This window comes from Bombus affinis, chromosome 2 (genome assembly GCF_024516045.1).
Source record: "Bombus affinis isolate iyBomAffi1 chromosome 2, iyBomAffi1.2, whole genome shotgun sequence".
In the NCBI taxonomy this organism is placed as follows: Eukaryota; Metazoa; Arthropoda; class Insecta; order Hymenoptera; family Apidae; genus Bombus; species Bombus affinis.
This window is the reverse complement of record NC_066345.1, coordinates 12657893-12682980: the sequence shown is the minus strand read 5'-3', so window position 1 is coordinate 12682980 and position 25088 is coordinate 12657893. Positions and strand designations below refer to the sequence as shown.

The window sequence follows — 25088 nt, the reverse complement described above, 5'->3', positions numbered from 1 at the left end:
CTCTGCGTCTTGGAAGCGCGTAAAAACGCCTTTAATCCTGGAATAGATGCAGACATCCGTTTGCGATGTAATACACGCGATGCCTACGTACTTGTCGGATTCAAGGGCGACGTATTCGAGCACCGATGATTTTAAGGCGTCGTTCTCACATTCCCTTGGCAATTAATGAATGCGCGAATACCAGGCCGATCCGACAATAGATACGATTTGCAATCGACCGCGCACGCATGTTTATCGATGCGCGTAAACGCGACCGATTCCAGCGTTCTTCTAACCTACGCCAACCGTCGATCGCTAGATCGGCTAGCCTAGACCCCATTATACACCATAGACGAAACGGAATCCAGATTCGATCTGTATCGAACAATACGGCATGAATTTGACACGACTTACGTAAAAACGTGCCAAAAGTAGATTTAGCTCTGGAGAATGTCTCGTTGTAAAGGGGAACCCTTTACTGCGTAAGTATTGGAGAAGCGTTGGAGAAGCGGTCATGGGAGTGATTCGTTCGTAACGATCGAACAAAGGGAGATAGAAATATTCTAATTGGATTTAACCAGGATACCATTAAGCATTTAGCGGTGCATGTCACAATTCTTCAGCGTCTGATCGTAATACACTGTGGTGAGTCATTCGGTCTTGTACCGTTCTCGTTTCAATGGGGAACGCTGGACCGTTGCACGGACATTCCGTCGAAACTCAAAGTTCCAGGATCTCGAATTCCAGTACGGAACGTACGCTATTTGAAACGCTGACTAATTACGGAACCGCGTAGGATCGTTCGCGAGCTTCCTTTCTCAGACTTCTTCGAGTCTTATTTCACTCCGGTAGAGCTTCGCCGACGAGACAGTGATTGATAAATATGTTCTAGGTTGTAGGGAAGAACCCGAAGATCGCTTAGAATCTAGCTATTCAAGTGGCATGCTTTTTGCTTGCGGTTCCGTTACTCGTTTGCGTTGCGAAAAAGCTTGATGGCGATCTATGCTGTTACGCGTTGCTTGTAGTCTTCGCCGAGCTATTACCAGTACGAAATATATCCGAAGAAAATGTTTGTAACAGTTGAAGCAACGTACGAGGCAATCCAGTTTCGTATACCAAGTCGGCGCGCGCCTCTAAATCAATCGATCATCGTGGCTTAATCCAACGGCGACATCGTCCGGTGATCGTAAGACCGCTGCGATGAACATCGACCGTATCCCAGGCCGGTGTTGCAGGGATCTGCAACGTTTGAAACTTGAAACCCGACTCAAATTGCGATCTGTATTTCTTTCGACGATGCAAAATATAATTGTCATTGAACGCGATAAGTATATTTTAACGTGTGAAAAATTTAATTTTGTTCCACTTGTAGAATAAAAAAATTGATTTCCCTTACACCTTAGATTACACCTTACGTCATCGTGTCCAACGATAGCCTTGCTCTTTAAAGAAGCCGCTGAAAGTAAATCGTCCTAATGCTACGAATTATCGAAATTCGATAACGACCTGAATCCCGCATAACGTGTATCTCGATTGGAATTACGCTAACGCACGTTAGTTGATATATTCGATGCAGAGACGAAGAGTACAAAGTTGTTGCTTTGGAGAAGTTGCGGAACAAATACGGGAAACGAGCGTCAAGCTGCGAGAGTTACCACCCATTTCCAGCTGTTCCTGATAAACTATTTTCTGCGTATCGCGTCCTGACGTGAAGCCGACCACAATGCTGATATTTCGCGAAATAGCTTTTCTCTTCGTCATCGAATATCTATACGTTAACTCCGAATAACTTTCCTTGCAATCGGTAACGCGTAGGAACACAAGCGATAGACGTCTTCGTTGCATAGTTGCGGTTACAATTGCATCGCTACGCTCAAAACAAGAGTGACAATTGCGAAAAGATAATCCTAGCTAATATCCGACGTCTGTTTTTTTTTCCTACGTCGGACTCGCCATATCGTCATCGGGGGAAAAAAAAAAGAAAATACCACGAACCGTCCCAGATTCTGGAATACTCCGTCACGTTCGTAATTTCATCAAAGAACCGGTGTAAACGAACGCTGACATTGAGCATCGACGATATGATGTCATCCGCGCGGAAGTGGCGTCATTTAGCCGTTCAATTTAAGGCATAAATAATTCGTGTCTGGTCACGACGACCTTTATTTCGTCTCTACGCTCACGGCATGACAATCCACTCCTTCGACCTATTCGTGCAAAGATCGGGGATCTCGATCCTCGTATACGATCGAAAGCGAAATTTACAAGATTCTCGAGAGCGCTCGAGTCTCGGCGAAATCATCCAGTCGAAAATACGTCGAAGCCTAATATAGATTAAAAAAAAAAAAAAAGGAGAAATACAAAATCGTTGTAAAAAAGTCACGGAGCGGAGCCATTTTCCGATAGTGGCCGGTATCGCGGCGCGAGATAAGAATTCCATTCTCGCGGAATTGATATTTTTCAGCACACGCCGTAAATTTTGGGTGAGCCAAAGGGAAAGGGAAAAAAGGAAGAAAAGGGAGAATGGCGACGTGCCAACTGCAGCGTTACACAGCATCTTTCTTCGATCGGTTTTTGCGCCCGTCCTTTTAATCTACATGACTCTCGCACCGTTTCTCTTTGCCTCCCTTTCCCTCGATATTGCTCCCATGTCCTCCCTCCCTCTTGCTTTCGCTCCTCCCGTTCACTATTAGACATTTGACTCATACGCGATCGTGCGCGGGCGATCGCCTCGAAATATCGACGAAGGATTAAACCGCCGATCGACACAGTTCCTTTACGTCATCCCTCCGCTCTTTGCAACGAGGGCTTTCCCTTTCTCGCTTGCGTCGCTTTCAGCGCGAGCAATCGGTCGTGATTCATCGAACCGTCAGCGCGAGCCGCCTCGAGATTTGTTAACAAAGCGCTCGAAAGTATTTCAATTAGCATTTCTTTCTTACATTATTCATAAAAGCGACGTGCAAAAGCGACCTACGACCAACGACGAAAGCGAAACCTTGCGTCGTGGCCGCGATCGGTCCCAGTGAATATTGCACGTTTCGATGAACAATTCACAAATATCCAGAAACCGTGGAAACTGGAGCCACACCCCGATGGTTATCGTTTCAAAGTTGCGTACTCGATCAAAATTAATCGAAAGAAAGCGATTTCTCGTGAGACGGTTTCGTACGCGCTTTTTATTCAACGATCACGTTTACTTAACTTCCCACACGAGACATCGCATCGTTGCGACTGGATCGCGAAGAAGACGGTAAACCGAGAAAGGACCTATGGCCCTCCGACACTGACATTCCCCAACGATTGTGTCACGCGTGTTTATAGGCTTCCGATGCATTTTCGTCGAACGCTGTGCGCTCGATCGTGCTCTGTCAGGTCACTGTCACCTGTGCTCGCTCTCACGTGTCCGACACGCTATTCCAGATATCTCTAACCGAGCGTTCGAGCAGCTTTTTTTACTTTTCCCTGGCTGGAACGGGAACAAGTATCGCGCGAAGAATGTCGCGCGCGTGGGATTATTCGATGCGATTTAATTGGACTCGTTTGACACAGGAAAAGCTGCCTACTCTCGGTCCGCATTTCCGGCCGAAGCTCGATATCGCCATCATTCAACTCGGTGATATTCCTCCTGTTGCATTCCACGCGCTTCGCCGCAACTATGGCGTTACGGTCGATATTAGCGGCGTTGCTAGCAAACCATCGCTCGCTCCGGCAGATTCTTTAAAATTCGACCGATGAGTCGCATCGTTGAACTTCGTTGCGCCTTCTCGTACGCACTGTCGGTTTCTAACCAATGTTCACGATCGGAATGCCGCACCACTTGCCCGCTATATTTAGATACGCGAGTTTTAATTGAGCACGCGACAACCTATAGCATTCGTGTACGAAGTATCGGGACAACCAGAGATCGAAAATAACGAGTCGTCGCGCATCGACTAGTAGTCGCTGTTCCTCGTCGCAAGGAAGAATTCGTTCCGCACGTGTGTGATAACGGGGAATTAGATCGGCGATCATGGATTACGAGCATCGGGCGTGTAAGGAGGAATTTAATCGATCGTGTTACAACACGCGAAGTCGGTCGTATTCAACGATAAAGCACGCGACGAGAAAGGAGAATGGAAAAGAAATGTTGACGCGATTTGACGTTGACGAATTTTCGATTTCATAGATCGCGGTCAAACCGACCGAATGACATTACGTGGTGCGTGCAAAAATATCAATCCTTGAGAACTGTTTACATTCTAAAAAATCACGATAGAAAGAAGTGAACGAACGTATGTCATCGGTGGGGATACAAAGGACACGCGTATGGCGTACGGCGTACCACGATAGTTATGTAAAAGAGAGAAGTGCGACCAGCGAGTACTCGGCAGAACGTAAATCCTGGCGAGCAGATTTACTGTGACGGAAACAACGAGCAGAGGGATTAACTTTTAAGATATAGCCGACAACACGTTAGGGCCACGAATATTTAGGAGGATGACGCGCGTGTAATGCAGAGTGAGAGTGGAACGCTCGTAATTCATAAATTATACAATGGCGTACTAACATCGTTGACCGGAGGGCAATTAACCCTTATTAAATAAAGTGATACGACCCTGACACAATCAGGAACCACGGTCAGTTCTATGCACTCGACATAATGTAATTTAATAACATACTTCCTCGTGATTAATAAACCCTTGTCCCGTAACGGCGGCCAAATCTGCCTAAATCCCATGGACCGCCACTAATATCCAGATGTCCTAGCGATAAGCTGTATCTTGTAAGCGGCTAAACTTGTACAATAACGATAAGAAAAATTTCGCTAATGGATTCGGATAAAAATTGCTTCACCGAGAAGAACAATGAACGTGTGGGTCGAAGTTATCGAGTTGTCACACCTTGCGAAAGAATGTGTAACTACAGAAACGGCGACCCAAAATTTATCGCAGGCCACTGTAAATGCGTCACTGGGAATTCTAAATCGCGGCAGTATATTCCGCCAACCGATAATATCTCGTTAGGGAAACGTTGCAAAGACAAAGTGAAGTTTTCCTTAGACGCGTCGCGATAACCAGATACGAAGCGCAACTTTATATCCAGCATCGAGTTGATCGCTCGAGTTCTAAAAAGCTAGGCTTGTTCTCGTTTCTTTGTAAGAGTAAGAGATACCCTGTCGAACGTTAGCCACATCCGTTTCTATCGTAGAGTCTAACGCGCCATTCTTAGAAGCCGTTGGTGTACAATTTTCATATCGTCGTGGAAACATTATTCGGAAGATAGGAGTGACATGCGAAACGATTACGAATGAAAAAGCTTCTGTTCTTTTAGCAACGGCCTCTTTGGGCTTCTTTTCTTTCGAGCTCTCGCGTTCACGGTCCACGTTTATTCGTCCGTAACGCAAAGACACCTAAAGACTCGTTCTTCTCTGTCTCGATGCAGCCGCTCGATGATCACCAAAAAGGGAAAACTAGTAGTCGGATGTAAATCAGGCCGAATGGCCGTTAGCTATGGCACGTGCTCCAATCTGGTCACGAAACACGCTGCACCGAGATCTCCGAGTATTGTTCCACACATAACACACCGACCCCGATTTCTCTATTATCGGTGTTCTGGCTAAATATCGTGGCATCGAAGGACGCGCGCTGCGTATTTGGCTTGCCACCGATACACTCGAATTCCTTACGTCCCCGACCGACACGGTCAGCCTTGATCGGAAACCGTATGGGGTTCCACGGTATCCTATCCTGAACTTGGCCCTGGAATATCTGCCTCAACGTTGCGCAATCCCATAAATTAACTGTTACGTGAAATTTAGTCCAAGTCAGGTTTCCCCAAATGTCCCCGAATGCGATTCGAATGGTAACGGATACGATTTACGATGTGCCTTGTAGGCGGTACACGGTATGCATCGGCGTGATTTCTCTTCGAAATTATTGCTTATCAATCTCCTTGAACGGGCGAAACTTGTGCAGCTTCTTGTTCGATCGTCGACCAGAACTGTACGTGATTCCTTAGATTTCCTTCGGTATAAAAGCAGAGGAATCAAAGGATCGTTTCGTAACGTTCCGGCAATGAAGAGGCAAGGACGATTTTTGACGCGGGAAATGAAATTAAAGTAGAAGAATAATTCACTAAATCGCGAAAACTTTGCGTGGCTATCGGAATATTCAGGGGGAATATTTCGTAGCTCGCGATCGATATCCGATATTTTCAACCAAACACGGTCAATTTCTTGGAACAGCGGCTCCGACAGAATCTTTGGGGCAAACGCGTCGATTATTTTCCGCTCACTTTCTACTGACCCTACGTCTATTCTTCTCTCGACGAAGATTCATCGTCGAAATTAAAAAGATACGAACGAATTTAACTCTTGAGCGCTGCTATAAGCAAGTCACGGAAGTTTCGCGTAAAAAGAGAAACCACTCCTCCTTTGCGCTTCAAAAGCAAACCGTACCGCCAACGCGTTGAAACAGGATTCGACATCGTACGATTATTCCTATTTCTCCCTCGTAGTTTCATCGAGCCGATTTATCTCGCGGGACTTCCTACACGAGGCAAAGCTAGGCTAACCTTTCGGGGACGAACTGGCACGGGAGGGGATGAAAAAGATCGAAGGTTGCAGTCTAGATAAGATCCGAAAGGGCGTGGTTGATTATAGTTGCTGTATATCGCAAAGGATGTGTTCACCTTTTCAGGGTTGACGCTATCTCGAAACTTTCGATCCAATTAATCGCATCGGAAAGCCGATATTTATCGATAAACGTTTAGGCTCGTGTATAGACTACTAGTATATCTACTCCGGCGTTTCTTTTCCCGCGACTATTTTTTTAATTGCAACATTTTGTTCTTGTATGGCAAATAACGCGTTTCGAGCGAAGACTCTCGCCATTCGAAATGGACTCTCGAATCACCATCTCGTGGTCAGCTAAAAAACCTATAAAGAATCTACGATTCGAACAAAACCACTGACTCGCGATGCGTTTTAACTCGTTGTAAATCATGGCGAGGATAAGGAATGCCGATATTGCGTATAAAAACTACGTATCGAAGAAAAGAAAACTGAAAGCAAAACGGGATCATAAAACGACTCGTTGGACCATGAAATTATAAATGAATCGAATGATTGCCAGTCATCGAGTTCAGAAATCCCACGAACCAGCGTGAAACGGTTCGCACGTGAGTTTACGTTACCGATATTCACTGGAATTACGATACGATAATCACTGATAGTTACGAGTGATCTATCGGATAAGCGATTAAACATACCAGTCAAGGTTCTATTCTTCAAAAAAAAAAATTGTCAAGAATTGAAAAGAAATTGTTATCGGTTAATCCGAAGATCAGATAACGAGCACTCGTGAAATCATGTTGCCAACGTGTAATTAGTAATATATTATCGATTACGGACAGGTCTGCGCGATCACGTACCATTTACACGATTACTACGTGTTTACCTTCCATATACGAATCAAGTGTGAGTCGGCGTTAAATACCTACGCCAGAAATAAATATTCACCGCGCATAAACCAGCGAACAAGCACTCTAAATGGGAACGTGCTGGGCTTCCCGCGCGATTTCTGCGAATCAACCGAACTCATATTTGCGACATATTCGAACGAATCAACCGGCTGTTTCTTAAGCATGACAGTCATCTATCTGGTTCGCTTATAAACACGTCTCGTGGGATTGCCGGCGCCCCGTTTGTAAAGTCACTACGTTACGTAGCCATAGGACTTGGCCAACGTTGGTCACGTTACATTACGAATCCTCCTCGAGCATTAGGTAAGCATCCCACGGGAGTCACGCGACTCCCGGAGGAGCACAACTGCCGACAAACACGCGACCGTTAGCTCAAAGCGGTCTCCATTTTCCGCAACGTTTCTCAGTTTTTTCTTTAAAAATACTTTTCCCTTTCCTCTGTTGCCGTTTAGCACCGATACGGCTTCGTTGTACGGCCCCGGTTTTCTTTTATCTATTCTGCAAATTTGCAATTAGCGAACTATTAAGGAAAAGTAAGAAGCGAAATCGTTTTGCTTGCCACGAAACGACGCTCGTTTCAATCGGAACAAAAAGATCGATCCTACCTACTGGAAGACAGAGAAGCTGAGGTTGCTTTATTACCGGCAATTACTTTGGTACCCTCGTCGATCGTCAGTCACTGTTAATTGAAATCTGTTCAACAGAGGGTACACGTGTAATCACCCACAGAAATCCTACGTTGACCTCGCGTTTTCTGCCTCAACCGTTTCTGCTTCTAATAAATCAGCAATTTCTCCTCGTTCGAACGTCTTGGAAAGTTCTACTAACGCGACGCTCTCGGAGGAACTCTACGAATAATTCTAACCAGCTGTCCGGAAGAACCGATCCCGAACGGCCTACGGTGCCGCGTTTCGAGGCGCTAATTTCCAATACCGACAGACTGCCATGCGAAAAGGTACACATCGACCTACGAAACAAACGTTTTGTGTACGTTCCATTTCTCGTACCATTCATCATGTGACGCGATCGCGAAAAGATAAAGACATAAATCGCCGAAGAGAAAAACAAGTCGTGGAAACGTACTCGGGCCATTACGCGCGTCATGCGTGTAACTGATAATTGATATCGAATCTTTGGCCGGTGGACTTCTGTCGAGTATGAGAAATAATTGACAAGCCCCCATTTCGAAAGGCAATGGGATCGCGTGTCGCCGGTATCGTTCGATCGATGAGACGATCGCTTCGAACCCGATGATTCCCTAATCGATACGCGATAACCATGTTCGTCGTCCGAGAACTCGTTTAACCGTAAATGAAAACACGACGCGCAACATTGGCACAATTCTCCTCGTTTCCACGAGACGCTCGCGCGATTCCCCTCTTCGTTCCATCCTCGGCCGTTCATTTTCTATCGTTGGGATCTTTTGTAATTGAATCGGATTTACGCGTTCAATCAGAATTCGTCCCCAAAAATGGTAGCGTAGTAGATCGTGAAATTGTGGTTGCCGCTTGTTCTTTCGTTAGACAACTTGTTTGTCAGCCATTCAGAGATCTAGAATAGTCTGGATACCGATATATAGTCTATACTCTACACGATAGTCTGAATACGAGGACATCGCATATTCTTTTCGCTGGAGCGCGCTCCGATCGCAGATAATCGTACAATCGTCTAGACAAGGCTCGCGCGAACTAACTTTATCTCGTCATTTTTTTCAACGTTTAACACGTAGCTATAGGAGGAGAAACAAAGGAGAGGAAAATATTATACGTGACGACGATGTTGGTGAGTTATCCTACTTTCGCTGGTGAACGCGGCGGAAGTTATGAGGTCGCAATACCGCGGAACTTGGTCGCGATGCATCATCCGCGGCTCGCGATTTCTTTTCCAGTCGCGTCACGAACCGCGCAATGATACGGCGGTGTGGCGATACGGAGCGGCGTTGGAGGATTAACGTGGATAATCACAGAAGGAAGAGCGCTGAGCCGGCGACGTGGTAAATCGTAAAAGAGAGAAGGAGAAACGGTACGGTTGTACCTTGTTTCCTAACGTTGTCTCGTGCGTAGCGAGAAACTCGCGCCGGTTTACGACTTGTTCCAGCAAATGATAATAATTGACCTAATTGCGGCAAATGAACCGTTCGCTTAAATACGCCGTATATCTTGCGATTTGCGGCTGCCGTTTTGCGAAATAAGATTAATAGCTGCCTGTCCGAGGGAAACCGATGATCGATCGCGCGTTTTATCACGGCAATTTCGTAAGGTAACAATAGGCCTCGGTTTTTAACGAGAACCGCGGCTTGCAGTTAGGCTAAACGTCGGTCAAGTACCAAAAGCCAGGTTTTGCTCGGCCGCGACGAATCATGGCGGAAATTCGAACGGCGCGGAGCTGCTCTCCGCGATACGATCGGCGATTTTCGATTTCAGTCACGTGAGTCTGGCTTAGTCGCAAGCGCACAACTCGACGTGGCTACGTGAAAGTCTTACGGGTAACGCGAAACTAAAGTTCGATTGAAAAAACCATGAGCAGGGAAAAAGAAAAAGAGGCCGAGCGAATGGGTTCCCGTTGCTTTCACTCGAGCTTCGAGATAGACCAGCCTTCGAACGTTCCCGTAGCACGCGCGACTAGTTTATTGCATTTTAATAACACGAGACCTTGCGCTAACCATGGCTAAGATGTCTATGCGAAATATCGAAACGGGATCGTTCGGTGTACCCGTTTAATTAACAGCCTGATCGCCATCACGGAGCGACGAAGGTTCAGTGAAATGTCGTGACGAGAAAACGAGCAACTCGTTGCGAAACCGACAGGCGAACGATGTACGTGGATACGAAAATACCGGTACGTTCGCATGTCGTTTCGTCTTCAATTTGTCCTAGTAGGAAAGTCAAAACGTCCGCGAATACGTCACAGAGACCAGACTTGCAAAATATTAGCTTTAACTTGTAAGAGGATCCTCGAAAGCACGCGTGACCGTATTCGCAGGCTTGAAGAATGAATCAACAGTGTCGTATACTATTTTACCGATTACTGCCCTGCTGATAAACTTCGCTTACGCAACGCGTAAACGGTAATATCTTTAAGTTAGGTCTATCGTTGCGATGTAATAGATTTATCGCTTCTATCCAAGCCATCCTAATCGATTAAGCGCCTCGAATGGCGTGTATTATTCGGCTGGCGAAACAAGGAGCAAAAAGCGCAAGAAATCGCGAGGCGATCGCGTTACGAGATTGCACGGCATTCGTCAACGCTATTTATATCGGTTACAACAACTTCCTCTCTAAGGGTAACGTTATCGTCCAACTCGCCTGCGTAAACAGCATTTCGGAGATCTCTGTTGCGAAGAGATATCGGACTATGTCGTTTCTTCCACCGTGATACTATTTTCTTCTAGTTTCCTACGCATTAAATTCTCCATCTGTAGTCTCGTCCATAGTACAAAAATCGTTCGAGCTTGTTGACGAAACAAATACCTAATGTAAATACATGCGGAGCAGCAATCCCAAATCAATCGAAATCCAAATCGCTATAGAACAACGAATCCAATCGCTAGTAATCGCCTATACCATTAAAGTATAAAACGATCCGAAATCTAACAATTTTGCAGGCAGAAAATACCAAGCAATAGAAGGAGTTTTCTAAACACGATGGCAACGAGACAAGCCTGGAGGGTTGAAATCGACGCTAGCGTGTCGACCAGCTCGAATCAAGCTCGGGCTCGATGGAGTCGCGTTGCCATAGACCGGTATAGGTATCGCGTTACCTCGGTGCACCAGCCTCGGCGTTAAGACACCTAATTGCACGTTATGTTCGACGCGCACGTACGCACACCAGCGAGCCCCTTACCGAATGGTAATGCTCTCTCGGTGACCACCTTGCCAGGCAGGAAAGTGGGTGAACTCTGCTCGTATTTGTGGCGAAGAGACCAGAGTATACGCGTTTCCTTTGTCGCCTCTCTACTCTCGTATTTTTTTTTTTTTCCTTACTCCAGCTTGTCAAGCTTTCCATGGAGATCCTCCATGGAAGGGAACCTGAGTCTGTTCCTGACACGAGCGATTACTACGAGCTTCCAATTAAACGTGGATTCTCCTCAATTTTTCGAAAAAAATCTCTACCAACTAATACTCTTCTAATACTTTAACTCGAGTGCTGTAGGTCGTAGAATTTTAATTCTGCTACGACGAAATTAGTCGTTAGGGGGTATATCCAATCTTGCTCGGAAATCGAAACGCAACAAGCAAACGGGCAAGTGAGTGAAACGATGAAAGAATTCCTATTGCATCGCACGCGATATCAGGTTTTTTTTACTAATGTGCAAATAATCGAAAGCGCCGTGAAATATGTTCGTGGAGAAACATAGCGCTTCTACCGCGAGTGTTCCGTGAGAAAAAAGTAACACGCGAGGTTGCACGGTATAAATCTAGCCGCGATCGATGTCCTCTTGGTAACCATTTCCGAGGACATTCCGTTTTCTCCAATGGGACCAAGAACTTGACGACGATCAATTTTTTATCTACTTGCAGCGGACAAACAAATTTAAAACGGATTCGCAATGGTGTAGCGAGCAATAGTAAAATCGATAAACGATTGGCTATCCATGCAAGACAGGTGATGTAATCGATAGTGATGTTTGTCGAAAATACGTTAGCGAAGGACGAGTCGCATTGCGGAAAGAGAGAAAAAAAAATGTTTTTAACGTGGGAACGCGCCTATCGGGGCCACGGATAGGCGGAACGAAGTGCCTAGACAACGACAGAAACTGTGTACGATCGTTTGTTCCTACGAGAAGTAACGACCCCGTTCAAGGACGTCTTATGTACTGGGTTACGCGGGCCAAGGTCGACCCGATTACGTGTACACATCGTGTCAAACGATGCTTTTTAAATAACCTTCACCCTCTCGGTTTACTTCATCGACTGGTGATAACCTCGCAAATCGAGACACATTTGGAGCAAATCGCGTCGTAATTTTCATATTTTATTTTTTATAAAACACGTTCGTAGATTGTCGCGCGGCTGTCCATGCTAACAAAGTTTCTGCGTTCGTTCCTTACGACGTCGTAACGTTATTCGTATTAATTCACAACAATACTTAATTATCCAGGAATGCTGCACGGTGTTAAATGGTCATTTGCATAAGTCTACTATGTACAGAATATTCGAGACATGTTAATTCGCAGACGTTTGAACGAATAAATTGTAATCTCACCTTGGTGTCGAAGGCGTCACTAGGCATTCGCTGCACGCCGTTCATCTTGGCAAAACAATCGCTTTTCCGGTTCGAGCCACTTCCTTGTAGCGTCGACGATCCTCGACGATCCTCGATATCTCAGAACTCTCGATACGCCACTCAACAGAGTACAAGTTCTCGCCGTGAGATGATTGGTATACCACGCGGAACACCGACACGCGCGAACGCGAGTCAAAAATTTAAACTCATAGGAACTAGGAGTCGCCTCGACGCATCCTCGTACACGTGCGCGCGACAACTGAAAGACATTTAAACGTCTTTCGAGTACACGAATTCACGCGAGATTTCACACACCGTTTTTGCACGTCGACTCAACCGACAAAGGACAGCGATGCGATTAACGGTCAATCGTGAAATCGACTCTGCTAATGTTATGCCAACGAAGGAAGTAAGGCTTGCGAAACGCGACACAGGTTGTCTCTATAAACAACTGGTTATTTACAATCTTACGATGCAAACGTCGAAACGCGATTGCATCGAAATGGCAACGAAACGATTCGTGTACATTGACCGAATCGTCCGAATAATGAAACGGTTATCAACGAAGAAGAATACTCGTTTTATCCGGTCTGTTAATATTTTTTATTTCAAACGTCAACTGTGCGAATGATCTCGAGCTTTTGCTAGCAAACCGGCTATCGATTTCTGCGAGCAATCTCGAATTTGACACTCTGTATATCTGACAGCATCCGGTGGACGACACGCGAGAATTAACGTTCACGGTTCTATGAACAAAACGCGCACCGTTTCATGCAGAACCACGCTTTGCAGTCTGCGATAAGAGATTTGAAACTCGCCTACCGAGCACCGTAGTTCGCGCCTGCGCCGCGATATTTTGCTCGTCGTCGCGTACCCTGAAACACGTGGTATCCTTCGAAGCACCGCCCCCTCCAATTTCTCGCGGTGTTCACAAAAGTTTTGAATATTTACAAAAGGTAAAAGGTATTCAGCCCGTGGTGCGTATTAGCGGCGAAATCGATCGAAAATACGATATAATCTCGGGCCGCAGAAGCTCGTACATAAACATGTTTTGATCTTGAAGCGGAGAATGCCGCCCTCACGGATAAATTTTCATCAGATCAAATACTAGAAAGGACTTGGACCGAAAGATACCACGCGCAGGTATCACGAAGGTAGGCTACTCGAAAACTCGACGTGTTCCATGTCCAAGGGGGAGAGAAACAGGTTTAAGAACCGTAGTTGACCGGTCGCCTTTTAAATCGGTCATCTGTCTAGCCGGTAGAAATTACGTCGATTCGAAATCAGGCACTCGTAGCCACAGGTTCTTAGGGCTCGAAACTCACTGAAAATCGTAATCAGAAGTAGAACCAGCAAGTCGAAGCGAATGAATTAAAAGGAAGGTGAACGTGTTCGCGTACGAACGACGGTTTCGTGACACCGAAAAAGAAAGAGGACACGTTGCACTCGCGATGGGAGAAACGATACGTCGTGGGTAGGCACATGGCAAGCATGTCCCTGCCGCAGGATTATACGTAGCAGCCGGCGTTCGGGCGCTCCGCGTCGCGACTGCCGGCGCGGCTAAAAAACCATACGATGACCTCATCACACGAAGTCTGTTCTCCTGCCCATGTCACTATTACTAACCATCCTGAAAACATCGCTAACCTCCACCGTCTCCTGGAGGTTACTGTTCGCATTATCGCTTATCTGGAATATCCTGCCAGGACTTCAAGATACTAGCATACTAAAAAAACGCATTTACTTTTCAATGTGTTATGGTAATTTTAAAAATACCCGCCTTTCCACTGTACTCTAATTGTACTTGCAGCAAACGGATATCCGAAATAAACATGAGACATTATTATAAAAGACATATTTCCTGAATGTAAATGAAAATATAATTATGAAGTTTTTTTTAATACAAAATTTCTTTACCTGTCTTACGTGGTTTTATTCTGTAAAAGAATGACTGCCTTTTAAATTAGAAATAGGATATGTGTACATAAAATGTCACGATATACGAACAAGTCGAAATAAATTATTTTTACTTTTATCTGTTAATATATCATCTCTGTTTTCAAATTAAAATTGTACTCATGACAAAAAATGTATGCAGAAATAAATATGCATTTCAAACATTATGTGCAAAACAAAATAGAAAAGTATACTAATGCACATGCGATCTTTGCGCCATAGTGTAATCGTATGCGTCATGGATTCGGAAGATTTATAAGTTACAAATTCATAAGTCGCAAGACACGTTCAATGGAATTTTGTATTATAATGTCGTATTTATTTATTGATATTTACATGTCTTAATAAAAGACATTTTATAAAATTTGTGACTACTGTGTATTAGAGGTTATGCGTGGTGTACTGTGCTTAAATATCATTGTAGTAAAATCTTTTATACTTCTTCGTGGTGAGAATATATTTTAAAACTATTAATTAACATTGTTTTTATCGATAACTAATATATAATATTTGATTTTAGCTGTTAATTGATTTGTAATAATTGAAAATGTCTTCTGACAAGTCTGACGCTACAAGCAATTCACTTCCATCAAATATCCAAATAAAGGTAGAACCTGGGACATCTTTGCCTGTACCTATACAAAACATTAAAACAGAACCTGGTTTATCAGCTACTACTAGATTAACTTCTTTCCGTTTGCCAAGAGATCTAACATTGGGGGGTAACATTAAGACTGAAAAATCCAAGAAAGTATATATACCAAATTTAAATGCTCAGAGAAATAAGAAAAAAGAGTAAGTCAACTTTATAAGAGGAATTAACGATTGAATTTATGAATTTAATGAAACGATGCTTATTTTCTAGAGACTTAACGCAAAATGATTCCGCAAAGACAAGCATAGGTAGAGACTATAATAGAGGACGTGGCAGAGGTATTGCAGATAGGGGACGCGACAGAGGACGTGGAAGGGGATCTAGCAATCTGATTCAAGTATAATAAAAATATTTTTCTGGTAAATATAACTTTATATTACGATATTTTATATAAAATATGTTTGTAGTCTAGTGGCATTTGGTCTACGGGGATAGTGAGTACACCAGGAAAACGCAATAGCAGTGGAACTAGGGATAGTGATAGAAGTGCTCAAGTATGTCTAGAAAAACCAAAATTAGAATTGAACCGTAGTGTTGATAAAACTGAAGAAGAAGAAAAAGTAAAGTTACTGCTAAGAGATGATTTCGTCGATGATGGAGAACCTATAAACTTTGATAATGGACCAGTTATTTTGCCAATGATCAAAGGTTTTTATTACCTCCTAGATATTAGTAACTATTTTTTAAAAAATCATATTTTATTGATTTTTACTTATTATAGGAAAGTTATACAAAGAAGACACTAAAGTAGCAATTGAAAAAGAGGAGGAAGAAGAAATAGATAGGAAACCCATTATTTTGGAAAATGGAGAGAGTAAGCATAATTCTTTTTTCTCTTCTGATTTATAATAATAATAACATTACTTTTAGTATTACCACCAAAGAAAGAATGTAAACTTAAGATACCCAAACCTGATGTAGAAACAAAAGATGAAAGTTTAGAAAGCATTCCTAAGATTATTGAAAATAAAGCAAACTCATATATTTTAATGCAGGTAAGGAATTCTATTAAAAATTAAATAAAAGTAATATTCATTTTCACATATAATTCACTAAATAATTAATACAGTTTCCAGATTGTTTACCAGGTTTAGTAAGTGGTGTAGAAGATACTAGACCAACTCGATCAAATATTGCAAATTACGAAAAGCAGAATGAAAGTAAACAACAAACGGAATTTTGTACTTTAAATAGTTTAAAACCTGGTATTTTAGGGAAGTTACAGATATTGAAATCGGGTAAAGCACGCTTATTACTGGGAGAAAATAATTTAATTGTTGATGTTGGGTCACATCTTAGTTTTAGGCATGTATGTATCTGAAATGATCGCAAATATTGGATGAAGTTATAATTATAATAATAATAATTAATATTGCAGGATCTTATTGCCGCAAAAGTGGATACCGAAAATTTAATCGGTGATCTTATTAATCTGGGTCCAGTAACCAGTACGCTGATATGTTCGCCTGATTGGGAATCAATGTTGGCCAAATTATAAATAACTTTTTAATATCAGTAGATCTTATTATATATTCTTTATTATGTGAAATATTTGTAAATGTGAATAAAGCTAGTGTTATTTAAGATACAAAAAGCGAATTTTTCGAAAATCATGTATTTTCAATACTACAGTATACGTGAAAGTCATGTCACGTACAAATCCAGTAGTAATTCATAAATCTAAATAAATTTACAATAATTCTAGAATAAAGTTTATTATATAATTTATGTGAATGAGTACGTCAACAAGAGGGCGTGATTCCTTATAAAGTAGATTAATATTTTATTCCAAGACGCAATTTACGCTTCTGACATAATAATAGATAATTCAATGAAAAATTATTTTTACACAAATCAGATTTAGAAATTAAATTCATCAATACGCTATAAAATCATAATTAGCTTGTAAACTTAGAAACTACAAAAACCATGTATTTGTTTAGTTGTGTCAACTTTAAAAGATGTAAAAATCGTACATTAAAGTGGCACAAAAGTTATTATTGCTATAATAATAACTACTTTTGTTCGCTAATAAGAAAAAAACAGCTATTGTATTCAACTTCGTAATCTTAATATTTAGAGTCATAAAAATTAGATTTCTTCATCTAAGTGATGGATCTGTTTAGTAACGTCAGACTTGTTTTACACAAAAAGTGTGACACGATAAAATCCTACTTAACGATAATAATAAACAGAAATGTATTCGTGATATAATCAGAGCAAGTGCATTGTAATACAGAGATACACACACGTAACACACCCTCGATAAATCACACAACACCTCAATCACTTCCTTCTATGCTGTGTCCTTTCTTCATCGATTTTAATGCTTTCTCGCGAAGTTTTTTTTCTAATTCTTCTGTATTACCTTCACTTACATCAGATTCGTCAGAATCTGCAACCTTCTTCTTTTTATGTTTTCTATGTTTCTTATGCTTCTTATGTTTCTTGTGCTTTTTATCCTTCTTCTTTTTCTTTTCTTCTACTTCACTTTCCTAAAAATACAAATTACAAATAATGAATCAAGTGAAAATCTAGATTTTGCACAAATTAAGCCTCGATGAAATAAACAATTACCTCTGATTCACTAGTGCTAGTTTTAGTCTTCTTCTTACGTTTTTTCTTCACTTTTTCTTCATCTGAACTGTCATCCGCTTTTCTCTTTTTCTTCGCATCTTTTTCTCCAATCTCTTCATCATCTGTACTTGAGTCTCGTTTAGATTTTTTCAAACGTACTTTCCCTTCGTCTTCGCTCGTAGAATCCTTTCTTGACTTCCTCGTTCTTGACTTTTCATCTTCCGAAGAACTGTCTCTTCGTTTTCGTGTCTTTTTCGGCTCATCGTCCGAACTAGAATCTTTTTTGGATTTTCGTAATCTGGACCTATCGTCTTCACTTTTATTTCTTTTTATCTTCTGTTCCTCATCTCCCGAAGAGGAATCTTTCCTAGATCTTTTTGATTTCTTCGTTTCCTCTTCTAATTCTTTTTTCGGTCGCTTACGAGATTCGTTCTCGTTCATTTCCCGTTTTCTGCTATCTTTTCTGTCTTTTGTACGTTCATCTAATGAATCTATGGAAACCAGTAGGATTACAAATTTTTTAAATTGTAAAGGAATTAAAATTGCAAAATTAAGATATGTAAAATTTACCGCCTCGATTCGAGTCTCTAATTTTTTTGGTTTTCTCTGCGTGCTTTCTTTCCTCTTCAGAATCTGAACTAGAACCACATTTGTCTGACTTCTCTTCATCCGTGGAAGCTTTCCTGGATTTCTTGGACTTCTCTAACTTTTTTGATCTTTTCTTACCTGCAATGAGAAACAATGTAAAAAATGTCGAAGAAACAAAATTCCTGCATGTTCAATTTCTTCTTACCTTCGCTTTCACTATCATTTGAATCTGTAGAACCATCGCGTTTTTCCCTCTTCGATTTTTTTATTACTTCTGCTGGCTTTTTCAAGAGAACTGGCTCTGACGATTTTTGACCTGATTTCTTGTCCTCGGATGTAGTTTTGATTGATTTGATCGATTTTTCATCCTTTTTTAGCGGGAACGTATCCGCAGATGAAAAGCTCGATTCTTCTTTTGGTGATCCCTCTTTGTTATCTTCTCTAAAAACGACAATAAATGGTTAAAGTAAATGATTTTCTTTACATATCTTAAACAGTACTTAAAGAACAGTACTTCAAACTTACTTCAATGGTTGTTTGATTTTAACTGCTGCTATGATGTCTTCAGTCTTTTTAAACGGAGACGGCGTTCGAGATAAACTCTTCGAAAACTAGAATAATGAAAAAAAAGCAGTTACAAAATTAGAAATATATGTTATATATTACAAATATAATACAAATGACTGTCTTAAACTTACCCTGTGTCTGGTCACAGGAAGCGTAGCAGATTGAAGTTTTTTAGGAGAAACGCTGAGATCTGGTTTCTTGATGTTCACAGGTTCAGCTTTCTTGATGTCCTTTTCTGGTCGTTTGATGGATTCCTCCTTGATAGGCTTCTCCTTTTCTTTACGTTTCTCATCTGCGTGTTCACGATCCCTCTCACGTTCCCGTTTTTCTTGAGACGATTTCCGCTCTAGTGACTTTCTGCACACAGACAGCGAAAATTATTATTAGAGAAAGTAAGAACGTTTGTTCACTGCTAAGCAGGAACACACAACGTAGCTGCTTTACGCTCCGACAATCGTAAGGTCTGTAACAAAACGTGAATGTATGAGATAATTCGTTTACTCACCTGGTCACTTCATCCTCATTGCTAGAGGAACTACTTTCGCTACTTTCCGAGCTACTTGACTTAGACCTTCCGTTTCGTAATTCTTTTCGCGATCCCGTATCAGTTGATCTTTTAATTTTTTCATCCACTTTCTTGTCCTTTGTCTTCTCCTTAGCATCTCTTGAGCGATCGGGAGATCGTTTTCCATCTCTCGAATGATCCACCGATGATCTTTGATCTTTTGATCTAGACCTACGATCCCTAGATCTAGATCTTCTATCTCTATCCCTTCTGTCCCTGTCTCTGGAACGGTCTCGCCTACTCGATCTGTCACGAGAGGAAGATCTATCGTACCTGAGGGATCGGTCCCGTCCGTCTGGCGAACGACGTCTGCTATCACGACGATCCGGAGATCGACGTCTGTCTCTTCTTTCCGATGATCTTCGTCTTCGATCGAGAGATCTTCTTCGGCGCCTATCTCCGGGACTTGGTGATCTGCGACGATATCGTGCCGGGCTTCTCCGAGGAGGACTTCTGCAATAATTACGAATTTGTCGATATACAACATTTAGTTACGTAAAAGTATGAGTAACAAATACAATTTATACCTGCGTCTACTAGGTGCTCTGCGCACAGATGGAGGTCGCATGCTGCGACTGCCGCTGTATCTATCCAATCTCTCCCGTTCCCTTTCTCGCTCCCGTTCTCTTCTTCTTTCACGTTCTCTGTCTATGGATCTTCTGAACACAGATAATTCGGAAGTCATATTTAATAATGATTATTGTAATAAACATCTGTAATATATAATAATATTTATAGTCACCTTCTATTCCTATCTCGAGATCTATCCCGAGACCTATCCCGTGATCTATCGCGTGATCTATCTCGCGATCTATCTCTGTCCTTTGATCGACCTCTATCTTTTCGTGGCGTTGGACTCCTTCGCTTAGGAACTGATTTCCTTTCTCGACTCGAGTCACTGTCACTACCACTGTCATCCTTATTTGTTTTCCTATATGATCTCTTTGCCTGTACTCCATCTTTCTTCTTTCTAATTTCGAAGTCATTTTTATCTTTCGCTCCTTTTTCTTCTTCTGATTCGGTGCTACTGCTTGTACTTGCATCTCGTTTCCTGTTGGAATCGAGAGTATCCTTTCTCTTATCCGGTGACTTCGAACGAGATTTTGATGATCTTGAATCGCTTGAATCGGATCTCGATTTTCTAGACTTACTCCTATCAATGCTTTTCGATCTTGATTTTTTAGATCGTGAACGAGATCTCGAATGCGATCTTGGAGACTTGGACTTTGTACGTCTCGATTTCGAGCGATCTTGCGACCTGGATTTGGATCTTCTAGACTTTGACCTAGACCTAGATCGTCTTGATCTTGACTTAGATCTTGATCGCCTCGACTTAGATGCCGGTGATCGAGAACGACGTGTTTTTGAATCTCGACTGGGCGATTTGGATCTAGATTTTTTGGAGCGGCTTATAGGTGATTTTGATCTAGATCTAGATTTTTTTGCTTTTTCTAATGATTCAGGAGATGGAGTACGATTGTTTTTCTTTTTCCCATCAGCAATGCTCATTAATTTAGCTTGTAATCGCGATATCGCAACAGCGGCTTCCCTATTAAAACATTTTGATAAATAACCTTTCCGGAGTTTATATTAAGCAACAAAAGAAGAATACTTACGGTTTTGTCTTAACTGGCATGAGCGGTATAGCATTTTCAGGTTGTGGCGAATCTTCTCGTTCGACTTTAATTTCAGTCATATCTTTCCCGTTGTCTTTAAGCGAATTTTTACTAGGCGATCTTGAAGAAGATCGTCTTTTGCGGCTCGATCTGTCACGATCCCTGTGTCGATCTCTCGATCGACTTCTTTTTCTGCAGGTAGTGACATATGTATTTTTGAAACATTTTTAAAGACATATAACGGTAATATTTTATGAATTCAAAGAAATACCTGTCTCTATCACGATCTCTACTTCGATCTCTTCGACGCTCCTTCGAAGAACCACGTTCTTTCTCTTCTTTTTTTATCTTGCTTTCGGCTTCATCTTTTTCTTTCTCTCTTTCCTTTTCCTTTTCTTTCTCCGCCAAAGAAGCTTGGAGTTTCTCCTGCTCTTCCTGTTTTCATAAATCACTTATTTATAAATAAACATAAAAAAAATGTATAAACTGAATTGCATGCATCAGAAGCATTCATTCAATTGAACTTTCCTGAATGTCAAAATTTAGTAACTCAACTGTTTTGCTATTATCAGATTAGTTCACACAGTATTATGAATATAAAAATTGATAATTACCAAACGCTTTTTTATTTGATCTTTCTTTTGTTGCAAGAAAGCCTCTGGAATGCCCGTTACACTTTCTTGAGCAGAGACCAAGAGGTCCCATAGTTCACCCATGAAAGATCGAGCATTTCTTCCATTCAGAAAGCCAGTGAGGTTGATCTGCATTTTTCGGGGATCAGGAAACTGTGAAATATACAATATCGTTTTTTATTTTTCTGTATATATTATTATATATTATCACAATAGAGAATTTTACGTTCAGTTCTATGCAATTTTGGCACGAGAGTAAACATTATAATGTCCATCTCCCTACGTCGATACTAACTGCTTTTCCCCCTCGAAAAAGCAGATACATTTCTTATATTTCTAATATACCTTACCGTCAACAGTAAACTGCTCGTTTCACGGCTGCACTTATATGCAATATGCTAAGAACAAAATATACTCATCGATAAACGCACACGTAGCACAGATACATAGATACCTTCTCAATTTAATAACACTGCTAAAGTAGATGCTGAAATAGGATTTGCAAATATGTGTTAAAAATGTTAGCTGAAAATGAAAGGATTAATTTGGAATAGAAGGAACACCGTTCCACCAACCTGTGATATTGACAAAGAGTGGCAAACCGAGTAGAGATACCTCCAGCATCGCCCACGATCGCCAATCGCATCTGGGATTGACGGAATGTCTGGAGAATCATTAACTGGAGAACAGACCTGCACGATGTAACGATCCTCGATCTCTCAGGATGGGGCTGGGAGGCACGGAGAATGGAAGAACCTGCATCTCGGGAGAATCCGCCATGTGTGTCGATTGTCCTTGTGTAAGAAGACCACAGCATCTGGATAGGGAGTGCGATGATTTCCTTCCGCTCCAGTTTGAAGTGCCGATTATTGGTAGACATCCAACGGTTGAAAGCCGCAGCAAAGCTTTCGCAGTTGTAATTTGGAGCGAAACCACCTCGAACGAGGCAGTCACGGGTTGGCGAAGACGATGCTTAGTGCAGCTAGTAGATGACGTAGTTGCAGCAACGAAGACAACTGCAGAATGGTAGAAGGCCGAGGCAGAGCTCCATATAAAGGTGAGAAGACCAGGAACAGGACGATGCGACGATATTTTTGCGAACACGCCGTTCCTTCGATGACGATGAGTCGGAGCTGGACGAAGTGCTGAGGTTGAAGTTTCAGCAGTGTTCTAAGATGACGTTGACATACCAGCTGGCATCAGCTAGCGTTGACGGCTGATAGAAAGGCGGCCAATCGGATGTAGAGAGGAGCACATCCGAATGCCATTTGGACAATAGGGTTGAGCCCCACCAACGGTCTCTACTTATACTAACGGGGAATTCAAACATACGTGATAAAACATTGATTTTATATGTTACAATGTTGCAGGATCAGCTACATCAGTTTTTCGTTGATATAGGATATAGCTTGGAGTGGATACTTAAGATCAATAAAAATTGGATACACAGGATATAGAGGTTCGATGATATATTATCAAAATTTAAAAAAAAAAAGAAAAAAAAACAATGAGGCAAGTATGACTAATATGGTTTCTGCCTCCTTGCTTTTCATCTCCAAAGTCAGCACATTGTGCAGATTTTGGATGATGGCATTTGTAACTGGTACAAAAAATTGTGCTGAAATAATGTGTATTTATCGATTTCCTATGATGAGGGGAAAAAGCCAAGTGAACGCATTTTATATTCCGTATCATTAATTTAAAATCTCTTAGGCCAAATTGTAATCAAATCGATAGTGTAACAAACTTCTTACCTTTTCTTCCAGTTGATTATATACAAATTCTACCACTACATCATCTTCCATGCCTAAAATCTGGGTTATCTTTGTAGTTATCCATGGTTTAATAACATCCAGCTTAACTTTGCTCATATCCACCTAAAAATAAAGTACTTTGTAACTAGCGTGAAAACTAAAACCGTAATCAATGTAACCAAATATACCATATATATATATATATATATATATATATATATATATATATAATTAATGTAACCAGATATTGGACTCAGATACTTACCTTCTGTGTAAGAGAGTCTCCAAATTTCATTTGTTTAAGAAGTTTCTTCTCTTTATCGCTGAACCTCGTGTCCTGCGACGCGGTAGTCCCCTGAAATTCGGCAATTAATCCAAATTAATCCGAAAATATCGAAGAAAGCAACGCTTTAATAGGATTTTGACAACACAAGACATTAATTTTTAAACAAAAGTTTTAGCGAATTTACCGTGTACATCATTTTGATAATGTACAGAAAGCAAAAATTGCACGATGTTCGATGTTAACTGCCTTCTTCAATTCGTTTTCTGAACAGAGAGTGGGAGAATGTGAGTCAGAAGAAGACGTAGTTAAGTTCTACACCTCTTACTATTTGCAAAATTCCACACACTTTTGTATATACAAATATCAAACGCGGCAGAATATAGCACGTATGAACACAGACGCACAACAGGATCAATCTGCCAACATGGCGTCGGTCTTGTTAAAAAAGGGAGTTGAAGTTGCTTGGAAATAAACAGGCTGCCACAATCCGTAAGTGTCGCCAACATTTCCATTTATCTGTTGTAAACTGGTGTAAACCTGTGGCTTCCACTAACGTGAATATATCGTATGATAATCGAGTAAATTCTAACGCTGCGAATTTAACTGTACAGCAGCATAACCGAAACAACGAACAAAAGTTATTTAACAAATCTATTGATTAAATGTCAAAATTATTTATCAGTAACAATTGTGATCACTTTCAAATTTTGTATTTACTTTCGTTACCATAAAAAAGAACATTGCCAAGGCATAAATCGCTCGTTTTCTAATATTGTAAGTTTCAATCAAATTAATGTTTATTAGCATTAGTTAATAGGAATTTATCTTATTGGATAACAAATAAATTGTAGATTGTCATGTAAATCCGAGCAGATAAATGGGTTACTTTGCGACCGAAAAATGAGAGAATCATTAGAATCGTTGAATCATTAGAACCTTCGCGTTGAACTTATAATCTAAATAAATCTCATTAAATCATAAATCTTTATTAAAATAGTCAATCTATTATAAATATTCACTTTTAAATATAAATCATTGTTCACGTTAATCTTTATTGTTATATATTTCTTTGTTTAAACGTCGAGTTAGTTTTTCGAATTGTTTGAAGTTGTTACACGAGCAGAGTGCTTCAGCGCTCCACAGGCTGCAACCGCGCTAAATTCCCTAAAATCTTAGCAAGGCCACGCAACATATCATAGTACTATTTATTGACAAGAATTTTGATT

General features: G+C 41.3%; 3 protein-coding genes across 7 annotated transcripts in view; 1 reads left to right on the top strand and 2 right to left on the bottom strand.

Moving 5' to 3' along the window:
• LOC126924827 (four and a half LIM domains protein 2) overlaps positions 1 to 13469 on the bottom strand; it is a 70510-nt gene extending 57041 nt beyond the window's left edge. The window contains exon 1 of the mRNA XM_050739774.1: positions 12646 to 13469. Within this exon, the coding sequence (XP_050595731.1) occupies positions 12646 to 12690 (45 nt within the window). The 5' untranslated portion in view covers positions 12691 to 13469. The remainder of the gene's footprint in view (positions 1 to 12645) is intronic.
• Positions 13470 to 14800: 1331 nt separating this feature from the next.
• LOC126925041 (DNA-directed RNA polymerase III subunit RPC4) lies at positions 14801 to 16861 on the top strand. The gene is made up of 8 exons (XM_050740190.1): positions 14801 to 15070; positions 15143 to 15417; positions 15488 to 15614; positions 15685 to 15925; positions 15999 to 16091; positions 16148 to 16272; positions 16347 to 16586; positions 16656 to 16861. The coding sequence occupies exons 2-8, from the start codon at positions 15170 to 15172 to the stop codon at positions 16773 to 16775; spliced, it is 1194 nt and encodes a 397-aa protein (XP_050596147.1). The 5' UTR covers positions 14801 to 15070; positions 15143 to 15169; the 3' UTR covers positions 16776 to 16861.
• A 13-nt stretch (positions 16862 to 16874) lies between these two features.
• LOC126924925 (serine/arginine repetitive matrix protein 1) lies at positions 16875 to 24289 on the bottom strand. 5 transcript variants are annotated; one of them, XM_050739944.1, is made up of 15 exons: positions 24047 to 24289; positions 23842 to 23931; positions 23577 to 23699; positions 21805 to 21975; positions 21462 to 21625; positions 21191 to 21382; positions 20317 to 21123; positions 20102 to 20230; positions 19515 to 20027; positions 19141 to 19366; positions 18968 to 19053; positions 18648 to 18883; positions 18425 to 18580; positions 17855 to 18345; positions 16875 to 17772 (listed from the first exon to the last, which is right to left on the bottom strand). In XM_050739944.1, exons 1-15 carry the CDS (start codon positions 24056 to 24058, stop codon positions 17560 to 17562), a joined length of 3609 nt encoding a protein of 1202 aa, XP_050595901.1. In that variant the 5' UTR covers positions 24059 to 24289; the 3' UTR covers positions 16875 to 17559. The 5 variants fall into 5 exon arrangements, with proteins under 5 accessions (XP_050595901.1, XP_050595891.1, XP_050595932.1 ...); XM_050739934.1 differs by having other exon boundaries at positions 20102 to 20233; positions 24047 to 24288; XM_050739975.1 differs by having other exon boundaries at positions 19848 to 20027; positions 20102 to 20233; positions 24047 to 24288.
• Positions 24290 to 25088: the final 799 nt, after the last annotated feature.